Source organism: Rhinopithecus roxellana, chromosome 6 (genome assembly GCF_007565055.1).
Source record: "Rhinopithecus roxellana isolate Shanxi Qingling chromosome 6, ASM756505v1, whole genome shotgun sequence".
Lineage (NCBI taxonomy): Eukaryota > Metazoa > Chordata > Mammalia > Primates > Cercopithecidae > Rhinopithecus > Rhinopithecus roxellana.
In genome coordinates this window covers 52,054,843-52,068,149 of record NC_044554.1, presented here as the reverse complement: position 1 = coordinate 52,068,149, position 13,307 = coordinate 52,054,843, and the positions used below count along the sequence as shown (strand labels likewise).

The window sequence follows — 13,307 nt, the reverse complement described above, 5'->3', positions numbered from 1 at the left end:
AAGCACCAATAGTTTGGTTTTGACCAGAGAAATCCAATTAAACAAACTGGCTCGTCTAAACTTGGAGTTAAAGATTTTTTTCTGATTACACTTAATCATCATCTTTTTTTTTTTTTTTTTTTTTTTTTTTTTTGTGAGACGGAGTCTTGCTCTGTCGCCCAGGCTGGAGTGCAGTGGCGCGATATCGGCTCACTGCAAGCTCCGCCTCCCGGGTTCCCGCCATTCTCCTGCCTCAGTCTCCCGAGTAGCTGGGACTACAGGCACCCGCCACCACGCCCGGGTAATTTTTTGTATTTTTAGTAGAAACGGGGTTTCACTGTGGTCTTGATCTCCTGACCTCGCGATCCGCCCGCCTTGGCCTCCCAAAGTGCTGGGATTACAGGCGTGAGCCACTGTGCCTGGCCTTAGTCATCATCTTAACCATTGGTCACTGTTGTCCTGAAATTTGTTGACTTCCCTGGTGTCAAGGGTTTTTTCCTTATCTTCTATTAATATGTTCCAGCTGGTCCATCGTACTTCTGTACAGGCTGTTTTGAGTCACACAGCTTGCTCTATCAATTGAAGGTATAGCTTATGTACAAATATATTTTAGCTTTCATTTCTGATTTTCAGCCTGGAGCAGTGGCACACTCATCTACTGCTATGTTATCTACAAACTTCCCTGTCAACCATTGCCAAGGCTCACTGCAGGGTCACGGTCTGAGATCTCACTGAAGCTCTTCCACTGGCAAACCAATACATCGATTCTTTACTTGTTTTCTGACTCAGGTCTGCTGTTAGAGTGTAATGCAGTTACTCTCTTTAAAATATCATGCTAATTCTCTTAAGTTCCTCTTACATTCAGATCTTTTCCAAAAGCTGGAGACCACATAATTCAAACATCTACTTAGCTACACTGGGTTCAGGCTGAGAGTCTGTTTCTCAGCCCAACATCCTGGGGTAATCATCCACCTACACCTGGCTCAGCTGCAGTGGCCAAGAATAACAGTGCAGCTGCACTTTTCTAAGCACGTTTCTGAGATCTTGCCAATACTTTGTAATACACACATGCTCACTTACACAATCTTAGGGACTAAGTCTATTTGTCTGTGTATCCTCTACAACTATCATGTGTCAGGCACAAGGCAGGTGCTCAGTAAAAAGTTCTGAATGGGCTAGGCGTGGTGGCTCATGCCTGTAATCCCAGCATTTTGGGAGTCTGAGGCGGGTGGATCAGGAGGTCAAGAGATTGAGACCATCCTGGCTAACACAGTGAAACACTGTCTCTACTAAAAATACAAAAAATTAGCCAAGCGTGGTGGTAGGCGCCTCTAGTCCCAGCTACTTGGGAGGCTGAGGCAGGAGAAAGGCGTGAACCTGGGAGGCGGAGCTTGCACTGAGCTGAGATGGCGCCACTGCACTCCAGCTGGTGACAGAGTGAGACTCCATCTCAAAAAAAAAAATAAAATAAAATAAAAAATAAAGTTCTAAATGAATGAATTCTCCTGCTGGAATTCACTTCTATCACATACATACAAACCACCCAATTTTAGTTTTTTTTTTTTTTTAAACAGGCTATAAAATAGGCCCTAGCCATACCATCTGGATTAGGTATCTTTAAAAGTAGCATTCATTTAAACATATGTACTGGGATTCTTTCTACTTCAGGAATCATTCAGTGTTACAGAGAAAAAAAACGTGGCTGGAGTAGCTGCTACACATACTCCAATAAATACTATTGCACTAAAATACTTTCATATTTTATTTTTTGAATAATACATATATTTGAATATTGACACTATTGTACACTTAAATATGGCTAAGATCATTAATTTTATGTTTTTACCCGACATGCTAAAGATTCAGAATAACTCTTGGGAAAAAAAAATCAGAGAAGCCTTCACAATTTTTTTTTTTTTTTTTTTGAGACGGAGTCTCGCTTTATCGCCCAGGCTGGAGTGCAGTGGTACGATCTCGGCTTACTGCAAGCTCTGCCTCCAGGGTTCATGCCATTCTCCTGCCTCAGCCTCCTGAGTAGCTGGGACTACAGGTGCCTGCCACCACACCCTGCTAATTTTTGTATTTTTTAGTAGAGACGGGGTTTCACCGTGTTAGCCAGAATGGTCTTGATCTCCTGACCTCGTAATCCACCTGCCTTGGCCTCCCAAAGTGCTGAAATTACAGGCCTGAGCCACTGTGCCCGGCCAAGCCTTCACAATTTCTTTGGAAACTCATTGCTGGAATACAATAAAACCAGCAGCGAGCTACTCAAATCTATACAACAATCATCTCTCATAGAACTTCTAGTTATGTTCAAGCTTTTCCACAGAACATGCAAAGCCCTTCATGATCTGGCCTGTTTTCTTATGGCCAATCATGAACAAATCATCATTCCTTGGACAGACAATTTCTTCATACCTACGGCTTTGCAAATGGTACTCTCTGCCTCAAACACATTTCTCACCATTTTCCTTTTGGCGACCTCTTATTTATCCTTCAAGGTTCAGCCTAAATACTTTTTTTTTTTTTTTTTTTTTTTTTTTGAGACGGAGTCTTGCTCTGTTGCCAGGTTGGAGTGCAGTGGCGTGATCTCAACTCACTGCAACCTCTGCCTCCCGGATTCAAGTGATTCTCTTGCCTCAGCCTCCCGAGTAGCTGAGATTACAGGTGCATGCCACGACGCCCAGCTAATTTTTATATATTTAGTAGACGGGGTTTCACCATGTTGGCCAAAATGGTCTCGATCTCTTGACCTTGTGATCCACCCACTTCGGCCTCCCAAAGTGTTGGGATTATAGGCGTGAGCCACCATGCCCGTCTTAAATATCATTTCTTTAGGGAAGCTTTATTTAAATTCCCTAACGTGGTTTGGGCTTCTGGCTGTCCCTCTCTGCATTCATCCATCCATCCATCCATGCTCTTACAGAAGTCTTTTTCCTTTGTAGCATGTAATATAATTGTATGTAATTATGTAATATTAGTCCCTCCCAAAAGACTGAAACTTACATGAGGTAGGGAGTATTTGCTAACCACTTGTATTACCAGGGCCCCAATATCTTGTATAGAGCAGGTATTCAATACTTCCTTTTAAAAGATACTTACCCTACAAATTCATCTTAATAGATTTCTCAAAGGAGTAGGTGAAGACACACAAAGTTTGTGAGCTTGGTGGTGGAGACAGTGGCTGAAGGGCCCAAGATGAAAGAAGTTTAGGGCTGGGTGAGTGAGTAAGCAAAACGGGAGAGATGAGGACACTATAGGACGCTTACTTAATGAGGTTTCCCCTCCATCCCCCACCATCCCACCCCACCCCAAACAAATCGTCAAACAATAACTTAGGGATTTATTTCATTAGAGAATCAGGTAAACCTCACATTACATGGCCAAGGCCAAAATAATTGTGCAGTTAGAATGTGTTCAAGAAATCAGCCACAACATAACCGGACGAGATTTCAACAAGGAGATGACTGCGTTCCTCCAAATAACCTTCATTTAGGAAGATGACATTCCTCCAATATGTGGAAAGACAATAAATGCCCTTTCTTCTCTCTGCCACTGAGGAAGAAATTCTCCCTCTTGAGGGACCAACACTATTTCCTTTTTGCTGCTCTTTTCCCTTCTCCTTTCTTTGGTTTCTCCTTTCCACGAAGCTTCTTTAGTCGTTTCTGCTCATCCATAAAATCCTGATGCTCATCTCTGAATGAAGAAGGAAAAAATAGTTAACCAGTTATTTTTACAAGGTAGAAAAGTACACTGACCTGGCGCTGTTTTCTTGGGTCATTCTGGTTATCAATCTTTGACTTTTACAAGTTGGCCACACGCTCAGCTTGGTGTACAAAAAGTATAGGGAGTCCCTATCACAGAAATGCGGTGTATTCCAAAAGTTCGCTTGTAAGTCCGTTTCCCCTCACAGAAACAATGCCACAAGCTGCAGTGGAATTCCCAGGTCAGCCTATGTAAACCTACATAACAATGACACAATACTAGTGATTACCCCAAATTTCCCTGCAACACTAAGACTAAACACAGAGAGGAGAAAAAGTGGGCATCAGCTTCAATAGCTACACAGAGACCCTGACTGCCCTAGGAACTAGCATCTACTCAGAATGGGGTGAGGTCTAGAGGAAGCTCAGCCTGGCCAACATGGTGAAATCTTAGTGGCAGTAGGTAACTCCCACAAAAAGGCTGCTGGGGAAAGGCTCAGGCAGAAGAAGCCAAATCAAAAGACAGATACTAAAGCAATCAAAGCAGCCAGGACTATGTAAGTATGCAGATGGCATAGAAGTTGATGATTGCTTATACTATAAAAAAAAAGTCTACATCTTAAGCCCAGATACCTAAAGAATGGTATGGTGTTTAAACATGTAAGCTCTGGATCCCATGTGAACCTGGGTTCAAATCATGGCTCCACCATTCACTAGATCTGTCACCTTGGATAAGTGGCCTTACCTCCCTGCACCTTAGTTTCCTCACCTGTAAAGCATGGATAATAACAGTGTATGAATCAAATGTAAGAGAGGGGTTTGCTGAGCTTAAGTTTTAACGCTCTAGGCTATCCGTGAACATCACAGACAGTATACAACTCTTTGGGATTAGTGGTGAGTGTCCCCAAATAATTCTCAACAGTGCGTCTGCTGTCATTCTTCTAAAATATATGTCAGATCATGCCACTCCTGTTCATAGCCCTGCAAATGGTTCCCCATTTCAACCAGAGCAAATGCCATCGTCCTTACTACGGCCTCACAGCCCCTTGCAACCTGTCTCCAGTCCCACACCCCGTAACCTGCACGCCTCTTGGAAAGGAACACTCCCACCTTAAGGCCTTTGCTGTGCTCTTGCCCCTCTGCCTTGCAAGCTCTTCCCCAAGTCCTACTCGGTTCACTCGCCACCTTCAAGCCTCTGCTTAAACCTCGACTCCTCAAGGAGGCTGACCCTGTCCTGTTTCATCCTGTAATCTGGCCTCTCCCCACCCACTGCAGGCCCCGTCGGCATTCTGGATCCTGCTCGGCCGGCTCTACTATTTTTTCCATAGCATGTTCAACTTTGTAACAGATCACAAAATTTACTTATTTTTTTTCTCCCTCTTCTGTCCCTCCCTCATTCTCATCAACCGTTGGACAGAAAGATAGCTTTCTGGCGACTCTGTCTCTGTTGATGACACAAGTTGGGCACCTGGTTAACTGAATGAATCAATTGTTTCTGAGAACTGGTGCTTCCCTCCCTCTTTTGCAGGTATCTGAATAATATTTTATTTATTGGAGACTGTCTAGTTTCATCCTGCCTGATGCCACAGGAGGCCTAGCATTAGAGGTGTCATTTAACGTACCTAGGGACTACATGAAAATAAGTTTTTCTATGGATACCTGGAGTAATTTTTCCCTGTCCCCAAAGATAGCTAAGTCTTTATTCTTCAAACAGACAGCAGCAGCAAAAAGATAAAATAACTGAATGTGATTTTTTCATGGGTTATAATCTCCTCAGGATACCTGCCTCCCAATATTTTATTTCGGGTTATAATAAAATTAGTTTTTATTTTCTGAGCCCAGACTGATGGCAAGAGAGGTAGTCTCAAAGCAATTCCAAACATTCAAAACATGTCATAGATTGTAACCTCTGATATGTTAACCAAGCACATCTATTTTGTTCACCACTGTTCCCATAGTGCCATCTTAGGTGCCTGCACCTGGAAGGTACGTAAGAAATAGCCACTGGACAGTGAATATACCAATCTTTAGTGATTTGGATTAAATGTTATGCTGTACTATTAATTCTATTGTATTAGAATAAATGGTTCCAAGTAATTTTAGTATTGTTGCCCAAAGACAAGTCCAATTGTAACTTGTTAAATTTTTAAAAAGATGGTATTTTAACTTTGTACAATTATGTACTATTTGAATTCTTTTGTAATGCGCATGTATTAGTTTGGTAATTAAAAAAAATAATTTTTTCTTTTTGAGACTGAATCTCGCTCTGTTGCTGGAGTGCAGTGGCACGATCTCAGCTCACTGTAACCTCTGCCTCCTGAGTTCAAGCGATTCTCCTGCCCCCAGCCTCCCAAGTAGCTGGGATTACAGGAATGTACCACCACGCCCAGCTAATTTGTGTATTTTTAGTAGAGATGGGGTTTCACTATGTTGGCCAGGCTGTTCTAGAACTCCTGACCTCAAGTGGTCTGCCCGCCTTGGCCTCCCAAAGTGCTGGGATTAAGCTGTGAACTATCGCCCTGGCCAAAAAATTAATTTAATGAAAAGGATCACATAGGTATTTGATTTTTTTTTTTTTTTTTTTTTTGAGATAGAGTCTTGCTTTGTCGCCCAGTTTGGAGTACAGTGGCATGATCTCGGCTCACTGCAACCTCCATCTCGTGGGTTCAAGCAATTCTCCTGCCTCTGCCTCCCAAGTAGTTGGAATTACAGGAGTGTGACACCACGCCCAGCTAATTTTTGTATTTTCAGTAGAGACAGGGTTTCACCATGTTGGCCAAGCTAGTCTCAAACTCCTGACCTCAGGTGATCCGCCTGCCTCGGCCTCCCAAAGTGCTGGGATTACAGGCTTGAGCCATTGTGCCTGGCCTGATCTTTTCTCTTTTTAGAGACGCATTCAGTCCTAAGCACCTATTTCCTAGACATACACACACATACAAACATATGGTGTAAAGAACCTGTGTGATTTATGTATTATCCTTAACGGCAAACTACAGCTTATCCAGACCAAATTAATATATCAGAAAGGGTGTAAAATAAAGATGCCAGAAGAGAGTAGGAAGAAATGTCAACAAAAATGCCACCAGAAGAGAAAGAAGGCTCCCACATACCAGTTAAGCAGCAGATCAAGTGTGGGTCAGGGATTCTGTTCATCTGACAACAAGAGCCCACTGCCCTGGTGGTGTTTCTGGGGCTTTCTTCCTCAGTACTTAGGCCAGTTTTTCTCTGCATCTTTGTTTTTTTCTCGAGACGGAGTCTCACTGTCACCAGGCTGGAGTGAAGTGGTGTGATCTCGGCTCACTGCAACCTCCACCTCCTGGGTTCAAGCAATTCTCCTGTCTCAGCCTCCTGAGTAGCTGGAACTACAGGCGTGTACAACCATACCCAGCTAATTTTTGTATTTTTAGTAGAGACGGGGTTTCACCAGGTTGGCCAGGATGGTCTTGATTTCTTGGCCTCATGATCCACCCACCAATCCCTCCCTAAGTGCTGGGATTACAGGTGTGAGCCACCGCGCCCGGCCTCTCGGCATCATTTTTAGAGTGCTCTTAGATTAACAAATTATTAGACACCTCTCTACAGCTCAGTTTCTATTCAACATTAGTCATGTTGTAGACATAATTAAAATATATCTTCCAACAAGCATGAATTTCCTTTTTTTTTGGTCTCTCCATTATGGGTATTTTGAAAGAAGCCTTTCTTCTGTAAACTGTACCTTTTGAACTACCTAGGCTCTATTATAAGAACAAAACTACAAGGATAGAAAGGCTAAGTTTTTTCCTTTTCTGATCTACTAAAAAAAGTCTCTCATAGGTCCCTCTTTGTGTTTGTCATCACCTGTAGAGTCCAAGAAATCGGAGTGTCTGCATGAGTTCAGCGTAAGTGTGGTGATTTGGATACCAGTCATAAGTCTCCTTCTTCTTGGCCAAGGGCAGTTCACTAAACAGTTTCACCACTTTCATAGACTTGGAATCAGTAGGCCTGACGACTTCACCAAATAGCCGGGCACTGAGACGAGACATGCGCAAGGCATATTCTGAAAGGGAGGACATTTCTTGAGTGGCAAGGAGTTAGAGTTCCTATAGAAAATGAGAAGAAAGATAAACAGGTTAGGGTAAGAAATCCCAAGATTAGCTAATGAATACTTTAGAAAATGCAAACACAGCAAGTCGCTCATGATCCGTGCAGTGTTGGCAGGACATGCCTAGGAGTGGAGAAGTATCCACAGGCCAAATGGCTATTTCCTTTTCATGCTTTACAGCTGCGATTTTTACATTTTGTGTTTACATGCTATTACTTCCTTACTGTATTGCCTCCTTTACAACCAACTATTTTGTGATTCACCAGGTTATTTACTGACAGTCAGTTTACCTATTTGTAGGCTGGGGATGAAGAAGACAGGGAAACAAGTTATCCTAGTCCAGCATTATTATACCTTCAGAAAACACCCACCTAAGCAATCTGCAGCATTAATATGCTGACTGCTTGCCATCAAAAGGTGTAATCATGGCAGAGACATAATTATGCTGTTGTTTTTATTATCAGTCCTTTGAACACTGTTCTCCTCAAGGGCTCCAGAAGGCTCTGAGAGCTGCTAATGAGTTATGAGGTCATTTGGCTTCTAGGTTACTGAACTGAATTTTGCCTAGAGACTGAGAGCCATTTGGGAAAAAAAACAGACAGTAGCCCTATAGAAATAAATCCAATAGCTCAAAAGATTCATTTTCTTACTAAATAGAAGGCACGTATGAATTGTGAGGTTACTTGCTGTATCTTCCATCTTATATATTGTTTTAATGCAAACTAGCTAAGTTCTTTTTCTTTTTTTTTTTTTTTTTTTTTTTTTGAGACGGAGTCTCGCTCTGTCACCCAGGCTGGAGTGCAGTGGCCGGACCTCAGCTCACTGCAAGCTCCGCCTCCTGGGTTTACGCCATTCTCCTGCCTCAGCCTCCGAAGTAGCTGGGACTACAGGCGCCCGCCAGCTCGCCCGGCTAGTTTTTTGTATTTTTAGTAGAGACGGGGTTTCACCATGTTAGCCAGGATGGTCTCGATCTCCTGACCTCGTGATCCACCCGTCTCGGCCTCCCAAAGTGCTGGGATTACAGGCTTGAGCCACCGCGCCCGGCCAAACTAGCTAAGTTCTTATCAGCCGAAAACAGTAGCTTTTTCTTCAGAGGCACACAACACTGAAATAGGTCTAAGAATGATATCCATGATATGAACAAATTACAGCTAATAGACATAAAAAACTATACAGGGGATACATAAAAATCAAGAAAGCTGCTAGTGGAATAACTATCTCAACTCAGTTTAGACCAGGCGTCGGGGTTATTGTTGGCAGAATATGCCAATTTATGAGAAATTTTAGTAGTGAGATGAGAATCGTTGCTGGCTCAGAGACTATCCTGGGAAACAGTTCAGCTGAGATGAAAAGGTGCTGATATTCAAGCAGGAAAAAGGCATAAACCTTGAAAAACCAATGGGAGAAATGTACCAAAAAACCCTCCTACATAAGAATGGTGCCAAGTGAATTTCAAAATAGTTCTTGCAAGACAACACACCGTGTTTAAATTAAGGAAGTTTCAATGCCTATTTCAAGATCCATTAACAGAGGAGGCTGGCCATGGTAGCTCATGCCTATAATCCCATACTTTGAGAGGCTGAGATGGGACGATTACTTGAGGCCAGGATTTCAAGATCAGCCGAGGCAACATGGCAAAACCTTGTTTTTACAGAAAAAAAAAAAAGAAAAGAAAATAAGAAAATCAGTCTGGTATGGTAGTGCACACCGGTAGTTCCAGCTACTTGTGGAGTGTGAGGAGGGGCATTGCTTGAGCACAGGAGTTTGAGGTTACACTGAGTTATGATTGCACCACTGTATTCTAGCCTGAGTGACAGAGCAAGATTAGGCGTCAAAAAAAAAAAAAAAAAAAAAAAAAAAAAAGGCAGAGGCTGATCTCAAACCAACTGTCAACCTCAAAACCATTCAGAACACCCACCAAGCAATCTTCGGTCAATAGTGCCACCTGAAGGCTGGCAATGGTAGAACTGTCAGATCCAACATCCACCCCTCTCTTCCCACCATCTGCAGCCTGTTCTTCCTTTTCCATTCAGCATTCTCAGTTTCCTGATTCACTTCTTTCCCAACTCTGGTTGGGGGTGGGATTGTTAGGACTAGGGTTACAGTCTCAAGGTGAAAAACAGTCATTTAACAGTTTAATGTATAAACAAACCAGTGCCATTAACCTCTAAAAAGCCTTGCAAATGTCCAGAAGTCACTTAGTTTCTTTGCATGCTTTTTCTCTTCCTTTGCCCTTTAAAATTATCTTTTTCCAAACATTAGATTAAAAAACAACAGTTTCTTCATCAACTTTGTTTTGTTTTGCTTAATTACCATTGTGTCATCGGAATAGATTTTTGCTGTAATTGCAGAGTTTTTCCACAGTATCTGTAAGCTGGTCTGGGAACTATCAGTTTGTTACAGTGTTTTCAGGACTCTGTTCTGAACTCCAAGTCCCTTTGTTTGTAAATGAAGAGGCAACAGGGATTCCCGAGGCCTGGGTTTGACTACTGGCTCTGTCCCTTAATCCTTGGGTTATTGTGAACCGTTACTCATCCTCTCTAAACCTGAGTTTCCTTTTCTGAAAACAAGGCTTGCAGGACTAGTGCGAAAATGAGTAACAGTGGCACTCGGTAGAAATGGTAATTCACAAAAAAGAACGAGCCCAGAACTGTAAGTTTGGTTTTCATACGTTCTACACAGACACATTTATTTATTCCTTGTTCTTAATCATGTTTAAAAAAAAGGAGAGACAGACAGATACATATTCCATACAGTAAAAACTTCGTGCCTCCCTGGAATGATGACCTCACTTACAAAGACTGACAGAGAAACATAGGGAGAGGACCAGCACCTTGGTAACTTGCCAAGGTAGCCAGGAGGAGGAAGGGACTCAGTAGGACAGTAGTCACTGAAGCCATCACAGGATGCTGCTGTTATCTCCATGCCCATTTTGGAATGTGGCAAATTACTGGGATACATAACTTGTACATAAAAAGGTCACATCAGAATCGGTTGGAACATGGTTATAGCATAAAATCTAAGTCCTAAAATTTTATGACAGAGAAAGGGAATAAGCCTCTTCAAACCTAAATCCCTTACTAGAAACAAAGGCCCAGGCTTGCTAAACAGGAGGAAACGGAAAGTGGTTTTAACAATTACCAATGACACTGCTTTGTTGTTTCCTTCCACAGTGCACAGACGCATGTCTCTCACGAAGAATGACAGGGGAGCTTTTCTTCCAATGTGCATGTCAATGACATCTTCATTCACATGAAACCATTCTCAGGGAGTACAAACCAAGTCACTTTAAGTGTTACTTTCCTTAAAATGTGACCTAAAGAAACCTGTACTATCATGAAATAAGTTAACTGGAACTGAAAATGCTAAGCAAAAACAAATTCTCAAATGTGCTGAGCAAAACAAATTAAGCTCACATGAGAAGAAAATTCCCATATTTTTACTTTGGCATAAAAGGGCAAACTTCTTTCATCTTTTTGAAAGGTCTGATGCATTTAAAAGATTATTTCAATAAGTGGCTTTGTATTAGGTTTGCCTTTTCTCTTTGAAAGGTAAAGATGAAGTGCAAGAGTTCTTAACCTGGATGTGCTTCAGCGTTCTGAAAACAGTGGAAGTGTAAATCTGTATGCTGATATGTGTATGTATGTGTGTCTGTAAATCATTCTGGGAGAGAGCTTTCTCCAGTTTCCCAGAAACCATTGGTTAGCAGAACGCACCAGCTGCAGAATAAAAAAGCTGGTTGGAATCTCGCCTCTGCCTTTTAATGGTCACGTCGTTTTTTAAATGGTGCTTATTCTCTGCCAGGTTCTCATCGACCACACGAGGACAGTCATACTACCTGCGATGTGAAACTAACATGCAAAATTCACGGCACAGTGCCTACCCTAATAACCATCAGGATCCAAGGAACTCACAGTGTACACACGTTGTCATATAAACAATCTAAACATAAAAACAATCTCAACAGAATGCTTAAAAAAAAAAAAAAGCCCGGTACCGATTATTTTACGGAGTCACAGAGGCATCAACGGCACTGAAAGTATTAGCTGCATTCAGTTCAGCAAGAACAATCTTCAACTCCCTCCACCTGACTCGATCATGCCTGACTGTGATGGGAACTGTAGTAGTGTCAAATTAACCGACGTTTGACTCGGGAGCGCATTTCACAAACATTTTTCTTAAATATCACCTTACCGTATTTTTCTTACGGTGGTTACAAAATTAATCTGCAGCCCACCACCCAAAGCTACGGTGCAGAAGGCCGTGTGGTAAGCAGAGAAACTGAGCCTTCTACTGTTAACCCATCTGGAAGAGAGTAACTGCGCCTGAGAGGAAATTACAGCAGCGGAAACGCGGGTATCCTACATTTAAGAAATCCCCCAACTGACGCAGGAAAAGGCCGAGTTATTTGTGTGATGCACGTGAACCGCCCGAACTGATCACTAATGAAATGGATTCGCCCTATTCCTGGCGACTCTACAAGGTTGGAGACCCCCGTAGACCTCTACAGTCATCTCCCCTCGCTGCAGACCCCCAAAGATCATTGACAGCCTTACCTGGACCTGACCTTCCTCACCCACACGCCCTCGTCCCGGAAGGCCCGCCCCCTACCCGGCTCCGAACTCGCTCAGGGGAGCAGTAGAGAAACAGAAGCTTGGCGGCTAGAGCGGAGGCCTAGTGGACCCGGACTTACTGGCTCCCCCTCCTGAGGCCTCCGAGGTGTACCTGGCGCCTGCGCAGTGAAGCTAGCGCCGCCGCCTGTGCGGAGGACCCGCTGGGGAGAGTTAGAGAGGTCTGGCTCTCTGGAAGGGCTTGCAGGGTTCGGTAGTATATTTTGTTGGGAATGGCTACAGACCTGCCCCCAAAAGCTCTGAAGCAATGGCGATGCGTGTGCTGTATGGTCTTTCTGACCGACTTTCGGCGCTGTCCCCCTCCCCTTCCATCTATCTGCTTATCCTCTAATAGTTAATTAGGATCACCAGCTGCAAGCCTTCCTTGCTACCCGTAGGCTGGGTTAGGGGCACTTTCCCCCATTGACTCAGGAGCTTCTTCGGGGAGTAGGGATGGAACGTTTGTCTCCTCGGTAGTTATCTAGACCTCGCTGGGCAGATAGTAGAAAACACTGTGAGTATTTCACTCCAAACTAAATCTGTTTTCTTTCTTTCTTTCTTTCTTTTTTTTTTGAGACGGAGTCTTGCTCTGTCGCCCAGGCTGGAGTGCAGTGGCCGGATCTCAGCTCACTGCAAGCTCCGCCTCCCGGGTTTACGCCATTCTCCTGCCTCAGCCTCCCGAGTAGCTGGGACTACAGGCGCCCACCACCTCACCCGGCTAGTTTTTTGTATTTTTTTTAGTAGAGACGGGGTTTCACCGTGTTAGCCAGGATGGTCTCGATCGCCTGACCTCGTGATCCGCCCGTCTCGGCCTCCCAAAGTGCTGGGATTACAGGCTTGAGCCACCGCGCCCGGCCTAAATCTGTTTTCAAGCAAGCCACATCCCATAGGCATTGTATGCAGCCTTACTCAATGTTTGATAGTTTGGGTGAG

General features: G+C 43.4%; 1 protein-coding gene across 3 annotated transcripts; it reads right to left on the bottom strand.

The window, feature by feature from the left end:
- Nucleotides 1-3,308: 3,308 nt before the first annotated feature.
- Nucleotides 3,309-12,391, bottom strand: MRPS33 (mitochondrial ribosomal protein S33). 3 transcript variants are annotated; one of them, XM_010359814.1, is made up of 3 exons: nt 12,321-12,391; nt 7,521-7,762; nt 3,309-3,675 (listed from the first exon to the last, which is right to left on the bottom strand). In XM_010359814.1, exons 2-3 carry the CDS (start codon nt 7,733-7,735, stop codon nt 3,570-3,572), a joined length of 321 nt encoding a protein of 106 aa, XP_010358116.1. In that variant the 5' UTR covers nt 7,736-7,762; nt 12,321-12,391; the 3' UTR covers nt 3,309-3,569. The 3 variants fall into 3 exon arrangements, with proteins under 3 accessions (XP_010358116.1, XP_030789120.1, XP_030789121.1); XM_030933260.1 differs by lacking the exon at nt 12,321-12,391 and adding an exon at nt 11,959-12,082; XM_030933261.1 differs by lacking the exon at nt 12,321-12,391 and adding an exon at nt 10,906-11,020.
- Between the last annotated feature and the right edge of the window lie 916 nt (nt 12,392-13,307).